Source organism: Lepidochelys kempii, chromosome 11 (assembly GCF_965140285.1).
Source record: "Lepidochelys kempii isolate rLepKem1 chromosome 11, rLepKem1.hap1, whole genome shotgun sequence".
In the NCBI taxonomy this organism is placed as follows: domain Eukaryota; kingdom Metazoa; phylum Chordata; order Testudines; family Cheloniidae; genus Lepidochelys; species Lepidochelys kempii.
In genome coordinates, this window is record NC_136390.1 from 38,155,543 (window position 1) to 38,171,648 (window position 16,106).

The 16,106-nt window shown below is 44.8% G+C and overlaps 1 protein-coding gene across 3 annotated transcripts in view; it reads left to right on the top strand.

Moving 5' to 3' along the window:
- Positions 1 to 12,407: 12,407 nt before the first annotated feature.
- CERS6 (ceramide synthase 6) overlaps positions 12,408 to 16,106 on the top strand; it is a 222,198-nt gene continuing 218,499 nt past the window's right edge. The window contains exon 1 of one of the 3 annotated variants that reach the window (XM_078847955.1): positions 12,408 to 13,230. In XM_078847955.1, the coding sequence (XP_078704081.1) occupies positions 13,061 to 13,230 (170 nt within the window). In that variant the 5' untranslated portion in view covers positions 12,408 to 13,060. The remainder of the gene's footprint in view (positions 13,231 to 16,106) is intronic. The other 2 variants (XM_073305738.2, XM_073305739.2) reach the window with 2 other exon arrangements.

A 16,106-nucleotide genomic window follows, 5' to 3' on the forward strand; every position in this document is an offset into this window, starting at 1 on the left:
TATATTATCCAGGACCTTAAATGGACTCACCCAGATTCTGATCACTGTTCCCTCTGTGGAAACGGGAGTGAGTAGCACTAGTCTGGATTTATACCATCACCGGTGAGTTTAGGTTTTGGCCCTTTTGTTTTCAATTTCTTTATCATCCTATGAAGTCATTTGCAGCAGGGAAGCTGATGTGAGTTGGTTGCTGTCTGTGACTTTCAGGTAGCTGGCAGCATTGTACTTCCAAAATGTCTCCAACATGCACCTCTCCAAGCTCACTCTAAGCTATTTAAAGACTCAGATATTCCAATAGGCTGCAGATGGACAACTAAACCACCACAGGAAACAAAGAATTAATTTTGTGGTCTTATTAACCACTGTTAATTAGTCTACTTGCTTCTGAGCCCTGCCACTAGAAAAGATCTTTGTAAACTTGTCACAACAAAACTTCCAAAACATTGTTAGAAGCTTGCAACTGAAGTCATTGTTGAACGTGAATCAGGTTCCCAGTATTCTGATGTCTTCTAAAATCTATTGGGGTGCCCATGTTCTCATTTAAAAAAAATAATTTATGTAGCAACTGTTGGGAACACTGCTTTGGTCACCTCACAGTAAATGTATGCCAGTTCCTAAAGCACCCTCTGTTGGCCTGAATTCATGGCCAAATATTGGCAGCTTTTATTCTTATCTTTGCATGTTTTTTCATTTTTAAAAAACTTTGAGACCTAAGATTATGAACATCTGGGACCTACAGCAACTGGTGTGGCTGGGTGTTTCACCCATAGACTCTGGGTGAATGTCTGCACTGCAGAGTTAGACAGGTCTCTAGCCTGTGTGTTGACCATAGTCCTGCCCTTGCCATCCACACAGGAAAAACTTCTAACCCAGGCTGGAGGGTGCTTTAAACTTGGGCTAGCAGGCACTGCTGAGGGTACAACCTTGAGTTCCAGTTCTGCTTCAGCCCAGGCTGGCAACCCACCTACTTTGCTGTGAGGACACAGGCTAATCAAGCACAGGTGCTATTTGGCCTCCAGTGCTAGCCCACAATTCCATCAGAACTGTATTTTTCTGTCTGCGTTCTCTCTTCTGCACTGCAAGTCACCTACACGGGTTCAGCATGTTAACAGCACATTTTCCTGCTCTTCAACAGCATTTGTACAGAGATGCTATCCAAGAAATCCTCCTCCCATGCTGCCAGTTAGCCAGAAGCTGACACCAGCTTTCTGGCAACGCTGTAGTATGATATCAGTAAGGCCCATAATTTGGGCAAATGTACCTGAAATATCTACCTTTTCATTTCTTTCTGCTCCTCTAAATGCAAGAGCAGTCAGTTGGGTGGGTGTGCTACAAATCACTTTGAATTTCTTAATGACATTCTCATTAAAGTTCTAAGGGCCAAAGGCTGTTTGTCACCTTGAGAGCTGTCTGCATCCATAATGAGTAATTCTATTTGTACATTCTTTACACAAAGTATTCTCCTAGCAGGGCTACAGACAGCAGCTCAATGCTAGGAGGGAGAGAGAAAGCACCCTGTGAATGAATTCCTAGAACAGCCCAGTTTATTACCCTGCTGAGAACCAAAGGATATTCCAGCATAGTGTCTAGTAGAGCACCTTTGTGGGCAGTTACCTGGGCCTGACTTGGGTAGGGCTTTTCAGTGGGATGCTCTACCCATGCTAGGCTAACGAGTTCTAATTCTAGGTATGTCTGTACTGCAATCTAAGCCCAGGGTCAGTAGGACTTGAGCCCACACGCTCGTGTTAATAAGCCTGGGCTTGAGCATCCATATTGAATGTTAATCCTAGGTTTTCTGAACCTAGGTCTCACACCTGTGCTCAGGTGTCTGGAGTGTATTATGCAGACCCAAGTCAAACCCACCTATCCCAGGCTTCCTAACACCCTCCCCAGCTGCAGCCACTCTAGCCCTTTGGGGTACACTGAGGGGGTAAAACGTGACTGTCCACCCCACGTGTTACAGGAAGTTGTCACAACCCATCAATACATCCTGCTGAGCTCCCGTCAACCAAGCCAGCAACTTGGTGGAGTCACCATTTGAAGAACTCGTCTTGCTTGGGCTTTCACTACTATTTCAGGAAACAGGCAGAGGATCCAGGAGATGCTGGTTAACATTTCAGTGGCATTTTCTGTCCCACTGAAGTGGGCTCTATTGGAAAAGTTGATGATGCCAAAGTTTTCCACTGATCAGGAGTCTACATTCATGGACAGGCTTGGACACTATTCCCACTACATGACATTATCATCAATGGAGTAACTGTCCCACTGTTCTAGGGGACCCCACACTTCCTCTTCTTCCTTGGCTTATGAAACTGTATCCTGATCTTGGGGGGTGGGGGGGAAGGGTTTAATTGCACACTCAGTAGGTGTAGAATGGTGGTTGAATGTGCGTTTGGCAGATTGAAATCCCTCTGGCACTGTTCACAGCCCTGTTTGGATTCCGATGTCCTCAGTGCTGTCTGTGAAGAGCACAGCAAGCCACAGAACATGATCTTTTGAAGCCAAAGACAAGCCACTCACCCCTGAATGGCCCTGTGATTGCTGAACTGGTGTACGGTCATGAATGCTGAACTGGTACACTCAGCCAGACAGCATACCTGTGACAGCTGGCACAGAATACATACATGCAACAGAAATCAGGGATGCTCTGTGCTCCCACATTATGGACTTGCATGAACCAATGGAAGAGGGAGAAGAGTAAATTTATGAATGTGTTTTTACAGCAATGTTAACAATAGAGTACTGTCACTGTATCCAATGAATGGGGGAATTGCTTGTCATGAATTTTAATTATGAATGAGATGATTTTATGAAATGGGGTGGAGAGGTGCACCGTGTGGGAGGAATTGTGGATTTTCATTATGGATTAATGTAAATAGATGTATTGAAAAATTGTTTGGATACAACTTCCCAGCTGTGTCTCATGTGTTTATCTTTATTATTTGAAATATACATTATACAATGTGATGTAGTGATAGAAATAAACTTTCTCAGTAAAATAGAAGCCTTTGTTTGTGAACATGGTTGTATTACAAACAAACAAACATTAAAGCATTGGCAGGCAGGCCAACTGCCACTACAATACCAAACACCAGTAATTAACCAACACCAAAACCAGGGATGTTCACAAAATGACGTGCACTTAGGACTTACCCTTTTAAACTTATGAACTTAGGAAACAGGTACGCCACAACTTGGAACTTGGAAAGAACTGAAATAACCAATTAGGACAGAAATAACAAATGTGATACCTAATCATAAAAGGGCCATGGTAATGAATTGATGTATAAGATAAGTTGAGATCATTGGTATACTAACCTATAGGAAAAAGACACTCCAACATTAGTAAAGTGAGGAAATACAAATAAGGAAAAGAGGAAAAATCCCCTACTGAACATGCATCAAGCGTAGCAGTGTCAGTGTAACATATTATAAAAATGGCATCCCAGCCTAGGAGCAATGGGAGAAAAAGATGTAGTCCATGGGAGATGCCAGAATGCTGGCCACTGGTGACGATGGGGAAGGTGATGAGGAAGATGATGGCTAACATTTCAGGCTGTTCCACAGAAGCTGGTGTGAGTATATGGATGTGCAGATGTACATTCTGTAATATCTCTAGCTACCTTACTGAGTTGGGTATTATGAGTTTGTGACTGTGCTAAATGTATTAATAAGCTATTTGTAAATATAAAAGAGTTCCTATATTGTGAGTGTTGCAACTGTGCACAGCAGGGTTCCCAGCTATATAATAATTTGAATAATATTGGGCCTGACTTTCGGGCAGTCAACCCTCTGGCAACCCTCAAAGTGATAACTGTGGATTCTTAAGTACACAATATAATTAATACATAATCTAAAGATCAGGCAACAGTGTCCCTGTGCCCCCTGTTCTCCTTTCCGTTTCTTGTGCATTTTGCACACACTTAGCACCATTGCAGGGGCGTGGAAGCCTGGAGGGCTTGTCCTATCCAGCTAGTATTAAATCCCAGCTGCATGGGCCACCCAACCAAACCCCAAACTGTATTTCAGACATTGCACTATGTTTCAGCCTCTTCCCAGCACCCATACTGTTTATAGGCAGCTTGATACACTATGGCATGGTGTACTAAACAGAAAGGCAATATACCTTTAACACCCCAGAGTATCTTTGTAAGTATGTGTGAGTAACAAGTAAAAATTAATTTTTGAATGCTTGTTTAATTGCTGTTTGTGCTTCCTGGCTTCTATTTTGAATTCCATGTTGGTGGAGGACGGGAGGTGATGCCAAGGTGCTGGCATGAAATTCCACCATTAGTGGATGCATTCTGCTACCTGGCGTTTGTAATAAATTTTGCATTGGGTCATAAACTGGAAGTTCTTCCCATTCCTATATTCATAACAACATGGAGCCAGAAACTTATCAGGCTTTAGGGCTACTTCTGCCTCTTCTGTTATTGTTGTTCCTCTTGGGTGGAGGTCATCAAACAGCTCCTTTCCAGATCCAGACTGAGCTGTAGTATCAGAACTTTCTCAGGGACAGGTGTGAGCACCAGAGGCACTTCACTGGCTTGATCTGACATCAGCTGGCTCCTCTCTTCTCCGGTCCCATACTAGATTCAGGGTCACAGGGTTGCTATCCCAACTGATCAGGCTCTCTTGAATTGTTGTTGGCTCAGTGCTCAGCGAGGTACCCAGCACCCAGTCAAGGCCCCCATAAAAGGGGCAGGATGTCTGGGAGTTCCTGGAACTGTGGTTCTTACCCCTGGCTTTCCAATAGTCACTCTTAAGCTGTTTATTCCAGCTCTCAGCACTGGTTACCAGTCTGGTGAATCCCCAATGCCACATGCTTGTTCACAATTTCCTGGTACGCATGGTCAATTCTGGCCTTCTTACTGAAATCAAACGTCTTGCTTGCCTCACACCAGACATTTACCAAAATCTGACTGTGGTCTTGTGAGCAGCTAGCAGCGTGTTTGGCAAATGACTTGTCAGCAGCCACAGCTCCCACAAGACTTCATTCAATTTGCAGCTCAGAGGTCGGAATAAAAAGAAAGGGTTAAATGTTGAGCAGCTGTACTTGAACTGGGAAGCTGGTTCTATTTCCTGGGATTTCATTGGCTAGTCTTGGGAGAGAAAGGACAAGGAATACTGGCCCATCAGAGTGGGAGATAGTGTTGGTGGTCTCTCAGGACACAGGTCTGAGTGGAGCTGACTTGAGCTGTGTCCACACTGCAAAACAATGCTCTGTGGACCCACCCCTCATCCTGGGTCGTAGGGCCCAGGCCCAGAGGGCTTACTAGCCCAAATAGGATAGCTTTGTGTGTAGCGGGAAGGGTGAGTTGGGCTTGAGCCTGACTCTGAGTTTGGGCTTACACTGCAGTGTAGACATACCCACAGTAGATCAACACAGATTGAAGTGATGCCTACAGTGTTGGAGGAACAGTAGAGATTGTATCAGTGCTCCTATTGTGGGAATATACCTGACATTTGTTATGGAAGTGTGCAAACTGGATCGTTGGATCCAGGTGCTGCTGGATGGGCAGGGAATGGCTGATGCTAAGAGGGTTTCTGTCACTTCTGGTCATTGTGATAATTTCTTTTGAAAGTAGACTTTGTCCTGATCATCCACGCTTTTCAAATGCTGAGGTAGGATTATCAATGTTAGGTACTTATATGGCCCCTGATTCCAGCACATCTGAGCGCCTCAGAATTTTGAATGTATGCATCTGCACCCCCACCCACCCAGCCCCCATGAGGTAGAGAAGCGTTATTATCCCCATTTTACAGATGGGGGCACACAGAGGCTAAGTGACTTATCATGGCCACACAGGAAGTCTTGGGCAGAGTAGGCAGATCTCTAGCTAGCACTGTGACCACTGAACCACCCTTATTCTCTAAGTTGGAATTTACTGCAAAGAGCTTATTTGGGTTCAATTGGCCTACTTGAGGGGCAGGACCTAACCCCATCTCTAGGAAGCCAGCTTTTTACATTAATTAATGCTCCTTTCCCATTTGATGACTTACACAATGACAGAGGTGTACAATGCAAGCACTCAATATAACTTTCATAATGTGGGGTACAGATGTGATAAGTGAGATTATTACATGCAGCAGCCTACGAGCATTTCAGAAAGTCTAAACCCATTCTTATAAACTTAACATCTATTTTAACAATGCTAACGCACAGCTGAGCCAGACTGATTTCCAGCTAGGTAGTTGTCATAAACATAAGCTACAGGTAGCATAAATTCCCTCCTGAGCAGCTGTAAGGAATAGGAAAGAAGGAAAGAAGATACTTTCAAATCTGGGGGCAGGGGGTAGGGGGGAGAGTAGGTTTTGTTTGTGCTTTCTTTGATTGTTTCCTCTCTGGACAGAGAGAGAGACCAGGCAGGAGAAACATCTCCTGAAAACATACCTGAAATGATCCATCAAAGATTACAAAAATTGTAAGTAAGGGCAAGAAAATGCATTAGATTATCTTTTGTTTTAGCTTGTGAATTTTCCCTATGCTAAGAGGTAATTTCATTCCCGTTTTGTAACTGGGAATCAGAGTCAGAGGGGAATCCTCTGTTTTTTAAATCTTTTTATTTACCTTGTAAAGTTACCTTCCATCCTGATTTTGCAGGTGTGATTCTTTTACTTTTTCTATAAATAAAATTCTTCTTTTAAGAACCTGATTGATTTTCAGTGTCCTAAAAACCAAGGGGTTTGGTCTGTGCTCACATTGTAACCAGTTGGTTAGTATATTATTCTCAAGCCTCCCCAGGAAAGGGATTGAAGGGGCTTGAGGGAATATTTGGGGGGAATAGGGACTCCAAGTGGCCCTTTTCCTGAATTTTTGTCTAAATCACTTGGTGGTAGCGGCAATAGCGTCCAAGGACAAGGAAGGGATTTGTGCCTTGGGGAAGTTTTTAACCTAAGCTGGTAGAAATAAGCTTAGGGGGGTCTTTCATGCAGGTCCCCACATCTGTACCCCAGAGTTCAGAGTGGGGAGGGAACCCTGACAGTCATGGTCAGTGATCAGTTGAGGCCTAGGGACCTGGCATGAGCTGGCACCTGGTCTGCCAGCATCATATCACCATTATGTGGTTCCATGGTAGTTATCATCAATTAAGGAGTCTGAGCTATGGAAAATAGTATTATCCCTAAAGCTACGCTGTCTTTGCCCTTTTCACTGTATATTCCCCAGACATCTCCTGCCAGGCTTCTTGCTACCATTTTAAAGAAACAGTACACACATTCTCACGCCCTTGACCATGGAACTTGTTTCCCCTCTTGCCATATTGGTTGACCAAAGCCCAGAATTGATGACCTTCAAGTCATGCTGTAATGCTCATCTATTTTTCCTGGGTGGCTGCTGAGTAGGATTTGGGGATAAAGAGTTAAGCATCTTCTGCTCTCATATGAATGACTGGTATTTTTGTTTAACTATTATTTTTAACTTTTGTATCTCCACAGAGGGTTGACACCAGTGTTTTTGGGAAACAGAGCCACTTTCATTACTCTAATCGTATGTCATCTGCTGTTGGCCAATTGCTAGTAACGTCCTGGCTATAAATTCCTTTAGGACATGAGATTACTACATTAGAAGACACTGTTTGAAGTGCACTGGGCTGCACTTCATGGGTACAACTAGTTTGGAGGACAAAGGGAAGATGTGGCCCGACCTTTAACTTTCCTGTTGATATCTCTCTGTAAACCCTACAAGACGCAGACATTCTCATTCCTTGTTTTTCCTTCAACTGATTTTTAAATATAGTTGCTCCAATTCAATTAGAAACATTTAATTTATCTTCCTCCCAAATGTCCTTCCCATCCAAATACACTTATATGTCTGTCTAAGAGTAATTTTATTTTGACACAAAAATAAATTATACTGATTGTATAAGAGAAATTAAAAACTCATTTATGATCATTGTTGCTACATGACATTGGAAGGCTCTTCTTTCATTTACATATATCTCCATGCCTCCCAATTATGTAAACTGGGGATAATTCTCAGCATTGATATGAGAGGCGTAATTGCATAGGGCTTGTCATGCATATTTCTGCACTGTGTAGACAGGGTGTAATTTCTAAAGCTCACTTACATGTGTGCTATTTGGTCCAGATAGACCCTACCGGGCACAGTAAAAGTTCCATAGCACACATGAATGTACTACTGTTTCACACACTAGGGATTGTTTAGTGTGCACCAGTAGGATCCATGTGGACCAATTAGTGTGCAACGCATTTGTGTGCTTTAGAAATCATACCCTGTTGTGCGCATTGCAGTGCTGTGTAGATAAGCTCTAAGCTTCAGAAGAGCTCTGCACCCACAATTCAGGCCTGATTTTCAAAAGAGCCCAGCTCCCATTTAGGCACCTCCATAAGACTGTTTTTGAGATGTTTGAGTGCAATGTTTTACAGTAGTATTATGAATTATTATTAATATGGCCACTGCAGTGACAGTTATTCCAGCTGTTTATGTGATAGCTTGTAAAAAGTCAAGATGTGTTTCTTTCATCTCCTTCATTAAATCTAGTGGCATATTTTCCAACTACCAGTGGGAGTGAGATACTTCAGCACTAGCCCATCTTGAAGCAGATGTGCAGTGTGAGGAGTTCACTGGCATTTCCAGTCTCTTCCCGCACGTGGGCTAATTGTGGGAGGAAATGCTGGAGCCTAGAATGGGCAAAACCTGTTCAGTGTAGTAGGTAACTTCAGAAAGGTGTCTTTATATTGCTATGAGCTGGGTTAAACCTTGTTATGGGTTGTATTAAAACATGGCTGCTCTTGTGATCAGGGGCCTGCAAATGTACCGTAATTGTGAGCTCAACTGTAAAAAGTAAGTAAATGGTCATAAAATGTCACAATAACCTAAAACAACAAATGCTGATGGGAAAATCAAAACAAACCAACTCAATTTCTTCCAACAGAAAGGCCTACTGTTGTAACTCAAGGACTGTGCTAAAATCATGCCAGGCAAACCAGAATAGTGTAAAATTGGAAATCAGTGAAACAAAACTGGGATGTCAAAAATTAGCCCTAATTGGTAAACAAAGTAATGAGGGGATGAGCTAATCCACCCATCCCTCTCTTTGTGGGGTCTTTAAAGAAAGAGACTTGGGGGAGAGAATGGCTACTGGAGTGAGCTTCACCAGCATAGTGGCTGTGATGCTTCTCGGGGTACCCAGGCCTGTGCGTCACCTGGAGTACCACCCGCCTCCAGCAGTCTATGCCAGCTGAATGTCAGCTCCATGACACCACCAGCCTGTCAGCCACTTGAGCACTCTCCTCCTCCTGTCAGCCCTGCCTTTCCCCGCATATTGACCATAGATGCACCCTAGCCCTCCAGTCCCTTCAAAGTGTCCCCCTGTAGTGGCTAGCCTCTGATCACTCAATCAGAAATCCCAGGTCCTCCATTCCCAAAGGAACAGTGCACCACAGTTTACCAGTTTTGTCTTATACTACCATTCCTGGATAACACACAGCCCTCGAGTTCAATTGCAGTAAAAGAACGGGTAATTAATTTACAAAAGACCAGAGATTCCAACAGAAACAAGTGTGAGTGATGGAAACAAATGGTTAGGCTTTGTCTTCACCAGCTGCACTGGTGCTGCTGTAGCGCTTCAGTGAAGATGCTACTATGCACGACGGGAGAACTTCTCCCAGTGGTGTATTTAATCCACCTCCCTGAGAGACAGTAGCTAGTTTGACCGGACAAGTTCTCTGGTCAACATAGTGCTGCTTACATGGGGGGTTAAGTAAATATAACTACGTTGCTCAGGGGTGTGGATTTTTCACACCCCTCAGTGATGTAGTTATACAGATATAGGTCTGTAGTGTAGAGCTGGCCTTCCATACAAAACAAAATCATAAAATGTGAACTACGGCCTACACATATTAATAGTTACCTGAGTCAGTCTTTCTTCGTTATTCACAGACAGGGTGATCTTTTCACTGTCTCATTGTTCCTTTTCACTTCCAAGTAGTTTTGATGTTTCTGTTGATATGTTGCTCAATTTCCATTAACTTTTCTGGGTTGGTGCAAGGGTAGACAATTGAGCAATACCTTACATAATTAGCTAGCCATGGAGTGGAAAGTTACAAGCTTTCAGCAGAGATGTGACATGCTACCTTTATGGACAAATACCATGGAAGAGGTGTATCAGATGTAATGTAGATACACCTCTCTGTCACAGCTGCTGCCTTCACTGTCCCCTTCATCCTAATCCTGAAAGATGTCCTGACCAGACCAATCCAAAGAGAGGAAGGCAAATGACATTGTTACCTCCTCCAGCTCCAGCTTCATCCCAAATATCAGTTGGAAAGCAAGACTTTGTCAGATTCCCCCCCGCCCCTAAGATAGTCAATGGGAAATGCTGAGGACAGGGGTGTGTCCTCCCCTTTCACAAAGAGCGGCACTGCCTCTCTCTGCTTTGTGATAAAGTTTGCAGATGACACAAAAATTGGGGTAGTGATAAATAATGAAGAGGACTGGTCACTGATTCAGAGTGATTTGGATTGCTTGATAAAGTGGGTGCAAGCAAACAATATGCATTTTAAAATGGGTAAATGTATACATCTGGGAACAAAGAACAGTGACTGTATTTACAGGATGGGGGTCTCTATGTTGGGAAGCAGTGACTTTGAAAAAGTTTTGGGAACCGTGGTGAATAATCAGCTGAACATGAGCTGCCAGTGCGGCGTTGTGGCCAAAAGAGCAAATGTGGTCTTGGGATGCATAAACAAGGGCATCTTGAGTAGGAGTACAGAGATTATTTTACCTCTGTATTTGGCACTGGTGCAACTGCTGCTAGAATACTGTGTCCAGTCCTGGTGCCCACAATTCAAGAAGGATGTTGATAAATTGAAGAGGGTTCAGAGAAGAGTCACAAGAATGGTGAAACATGCCTTCTAGTGAAAGAGTCAAGGAGCTCAATCTATTTAGTTTAACAAAGAGAAGGTTAAGGGGTGACTTGATTGCAGTCTATATGTGTCTATATGGGGAACAAACATTTAATAATGGGCTCATCAATCTAGCAGAGAAAGGTATAACACCATCAAAAGTCTGGAAGATGAAGCTAGACAAATTCAGACTGGAAATAAGACATAAATTCTTAAGGGTGAGAGTAATTAAGTACAGGAACAATTTGCCAAGCGTTGTGGCGATTTCTCCATCACTGACAATTTTTAAATCAAGATTGGATGGTTTTCTAAAAGAAATTCTCTAGGAATTATTTTGGGGAAGTTTTATGGCCTGTGTTATAGAGGAGTTCAAACTAGATAATCACAATGGTCCCTTGGGGCCTTGGAATTTATGACTCTATGATCCACAAACAAAAACCTGTCTCCTGGAACCAGGCCGCTTAGGCACCTAAGATGTTTCTTGTGGGAATGAGTTAGGCACCTGCCTTACTACACCCAAAATGGCCCGAGAAGGTGCTGCCACTGCTGCCCACCTTGTAATTTTAGCTCACTACAGCACTCACCTGGGAGGTGGGAGACACAAGTTCAATTCCCCCTCTCCCAGAACAAGGTATCCTAGATCTTCCAGGTGAGTGCTCTAACCAGGGAGCTATGACCTGTTCTAATGTGGGGTTTCCTCAGTCTCTCCTGTTGAAGCTGTTCCACTGTGGCTAAATAATGAAAAAGATGATTGGAACAGGGGGACTGGACGTGTGGTCCCCCATGTTCCAGCTGGGTGCCATTCGCACTCCCTCTCTTCCTGACTCAATCAGTGGGCCAGAGAGAGAGAGAGAGAGAGAGATTTTCATTGGGACAGACTTTGAAGGGGACCCAATCCTGCCAGTGGCCTCTGAGCATGCCCAGTGATGCCCCTGAAGTCATAGAATATCAGGGTTGAAAGGGACCTTAGGAAGTCATCTAGTCCAACCCCCTGCTGAAAATAGGGGCAATTTCCAATTTTTGGGCCAGATCCCTAGATGGCCCCCTCAAGGATTGAGCTCACAACCTGAGGTTTAACAGGCCAAGGCTCAAACCACTGAGCTATCCCTCCCTTCCTGTCCTGCTCCTGTTTGCAAATCGCTCTGTGGTTTAAGCAGGAACTAGACACGCAGACACCTAGAGGGAGGCAGCAGTGGGTATGCCCAGAGGCGTAAACTTAGTTGTTGAGGGAACTTTTATCCTGAAAACTTAGGCACCAAGCAAGTTTAGAGGCCTACAAGGTTTGGCGGGAGTTTTGTGGATTTCAGCAGAGCTAAAACTGGGACTTAACTACCTACATGCAAGGCTCAGGTGTCTAAGTATTAGGCCAAGGGGCTCAAGTGGGGTACCTCAACTCAACGTTGACCCTGCTAGCTTTAACACTGTTGGCGTTGGGCAAGCACTAGCTAAGCGCCCCCTGATGGACGCTGCTGAGGCCAGGATGTGCTGAGTCAGCATAATGTGGGGCTGAAAGGCAGCCTGGGCTCCCTCCCAACCTGGTTGGGGATTTGCTGGGAGGCTCGTGGCCCCTTCCGTGGACTCAGCTCGTGTATCCAGCCTGCACCCAAACCCACCACCGGAAGGCCCCCGGTTTGGGTGCCGTGAGGAAAGTTTCGGCCGGCTCCAGCCCCGCCGTGGAAGGGAAGAGCCACGTTGCCTCTGCAATTTGCAGCCTGGAAGCGGGTGAGCGGGAGGAGCAGCTGCATGGCTGCGGCGGCTGGACCCGGGCCAGCCTGTGCGCACTGGGGACGAGCCGAGGCGGGGAGATGCTGCCGAGCCCCCGCCACGCAGGAGCCCCGGCAGGGCGGAGCGGGAAGGGGGCTGCTCCGTCTCTCCCGCCGTGGGAGCAGCAGCACCACCTTGGCTGCCTCCAGCCGCTGGCTGACGTGGGCGGGAGCCAATCAGGGCGCGAGGCCCGAGCAGCCTTGTGACAGACGAGGCGGCCCAAGCCAGCGCCGCGCAGCCCGGGCTGGGGAGCGGGGCGTCGGGGCGCAGCTGCTGCGAGTAACGCGAGGGAAGGCTCACGGCGGCTGCTCCGCAGCGGGGCTCGCACACAGACGCGCATCCTCTTCCTGAGCAGCCGCGCCCCCTCCCCTCCCCGCCCCCCCGGCAGCGGCAGAGCGAGGGGGGCTCGGAGCGAGACAAAGCAAAGATGGCAGGGGTCCTAGCCTGGTTCTGGAACGAGCGGTTCTGGCTGCCGCACAATGTCACCTGGGCGGATCTGAAGAACACGGAGGAAGCCTCCTTCCCCCAGGCTGAGGATCTGTACCTCGCCTTCCCTCTGGCCTTCTGCATCTTCATGATCCGCCTGGTCTTCGAAAGGTAACGCTGGGCAAGCGGGGCCACCCCACCGCAGCCTGCGCCCCGCGCCGGGCAGCCGCCGGCTCTCGCCCCGCGCAGCCCCGGGGCTGCAGCTGGAGCGCGCGTGGGGCAGGAGGGGCTGCCGCTGGCCAGCCACGCAGCCTGGCGGGCATGGGGAGGGAAGAGAGGGGGTCCCGTCCAGCTTGCCGCGGGGAGATGCTTGGGCTCCTGCTGCTCTCTCCAGGCTCGCCCGGCCGGGGGAGACACCAGAGGTGGAGGCGCTTTGGAGTTGATTTCCTCTCCTTGCCTGCTCGTCTCACTGGCCCTCAAGCTCATGCCATCGATACAGACTGTCTAGCTGGTGGGCAGCCCAGCAACATGCCTCCACGTTGGCACTAGGAGGCGAAATTTCATCGGGCATGTTCTTCAGCAGCCCTCCCCTCGGTTGTGCGGGGCTCGCTGTGGGCATCGTTTGAGACTGAAGTGTGTTGAAAATGTAAACCACCCCTTACCCCCCTTTGCTGCCTAGTCCTGGCCGTAACCTGCTTCTAAACTGTCACGCGGACCGATCGCAGGTCTGATGGGAGACCGTCAGCTCTTAGGTTGTGAAATGTGTCAAGTCCTGGAATTTGCTTGTAGAAAAGAATACATTAGGCAGGGATTAATGTAATAGATCTTGAGCAAGTTTAGTAAAAACTCAGTTTTAGCCTTTAACTTCTGAGCCCAAATGACAAGTCTTGTATATTCTCAATAAGCTCTTTGTAATTGCCTGTCTGTTAATTCTTGACATACTCTGAACCTCTGCCATTCTGGCATCTTAAGCCTTTGATATTAAATCTTTAAAAGTTCTTAGTGTTATTGGGGGAAAAACTGAGGTTACATAGCGGTTTTCCCCCACGTGCCAGGAAACAAACTGCTCTAATGAGGAGTTTGTCTATCTTGAACTAAAATTCTGTGTAAACCTCACAGGCTTTTCTTAGTAGAAGAATTTTGATTTTTTAAAAAAAGGCTAATGTAAATTACTCTATCTATGCTAACTATATAATTGTATATAGATTACACTGGGTGGCAGGATTGGTTCTTGTAATCAGTTGCTGGGGACCTTGACTGTGCTGAAGCTTTGTATTTCATTGTACAATGCACCTTATGATAGCTGCATGTTATGGTTTTAAATGTAAAAAGAAAAGGAGGACTTGTGGCACCTTAGAGACTAACCAATTTATTAGAGCATAAGCTTTCGTGAGCTCTAATAAATTGGTTAGTCTCTAAGGTGCCACAAGTCCTCCTTTTCTTTTTGCGAATACAGACTAACACCGCTGTTACTCTGAAACCTGGTTTTAAATGTGTATATTACATCTGAACACTAGTCAATATCAATTAGTACATGTTTGTAAAGGGGCTATAATTGCCACATTTTATTTTACTAATTTCTATTCTAATTTCATACACTCCTATTGATGTAGCAATGTATTCAATCATAAATCTAAGCAATAATATTCAAAGTGTAATCTAAAATTAGGACTCAGGTGAAGAAAGTAATAAGAATAAAATTGAAACTCACTGTTTTCATCTAAGGCTGTGTCATGGATTGCATCAGTCCAAACAGATTTTTTTTAAAAAAGTTAATATGAAACATATATATCAAAGGGTCATGTTCTTCCAAAGTAAATATTTACTTGCTATGGACATTCGGTTACTTCTGTTTAACATAGCTGTCCTTGAGTGGATAAAGAGATCATTGAATAAAGCAGGTTGCTCATGTGTGCTCATTTCTGGGTAGATTAGTATGCCATGTCAAGAAAGATGATATTCACTTTATCTGCGAAGAACAAAAGAACGGTTCCATTTGCAAACACCTACATATTCTTGGCAGAATCTTCCTCTGTAATGATTACAAGATGTTCAAAAGGACACATGAAGAGTAGCAATTATTACATTCCACACAGGGAATATCTGTATGCTAAAGGTTAATAAAACATTTGGTCACCCTGGAAAGCTGGGACCTACAAAACTCATATCACCTCTCACAAGCATTTCATTTTCCCAGTATGAGCTAAGGTGTTAGCATTTGCTGTCTGGATTTGTGGTTTGTGAAATGTTCAGCTGTTTTCATTACCTGGGAAGAAATGTTCATTTTGAAAAATGACCACAGCCTTTGTTGAATTGTTGTCTTTAGAATCATTCTTTTGTGCTGCTTTATTGACTTGTGTGACAAGTGAAGGTGTATCTGGAAATCAAAGCCTTCCCAGTTTTGATTTAGATGTTGAACAAGAATATAATAAATTAAGTAAAGCAAAGTACTCTTTACTCTCTCAGTAATGTACAAGAACTGGCTTCTGGTCTTGCCTCTCCATCCTTACAGTTACCCCGTTGTACTGAAGGGACTTGAGGTAAGAGCATGATGTTGTGTATGGTGCCATATGAGCTGCAATATGTAAGCACAGCAGGGCTAGTTCAGGCTGGAAGAAAAGTTAACTACGCAGAGAATTTAAGCCTGAGCTTTGAATTGCCTTATTTTTTTGTCACTTATAATGCAACCTTTAATTAGCTTTTCATATTTATTTTCCTTTCTCAAGTAGTTTAAAAAATAATTTCAAAAAATCTATTTTATAAATACATAGTTACTCATCAGAAAAGCAACTAATTTTCATAATCCTTCATTGTAGATAGGGCCAATAATCCACCTTCTGAAATGTATGCTGTTAGCCAGATGTAACATAACAGCTTCCTGCAGGAAGCTGTTAGCTAGCATTGGAAAATATATTTGTGTTTCAGTGCTTCTCTCTTTGAAGCCAATTGCAAAGCTCCCAGTAAAAAGAAAAGGAGTACTTGTGGCACCTTAGAGACTAACCAATTTATCTGAGCATAAGCTTTCGTGAGCTACAGCTCACTTTATC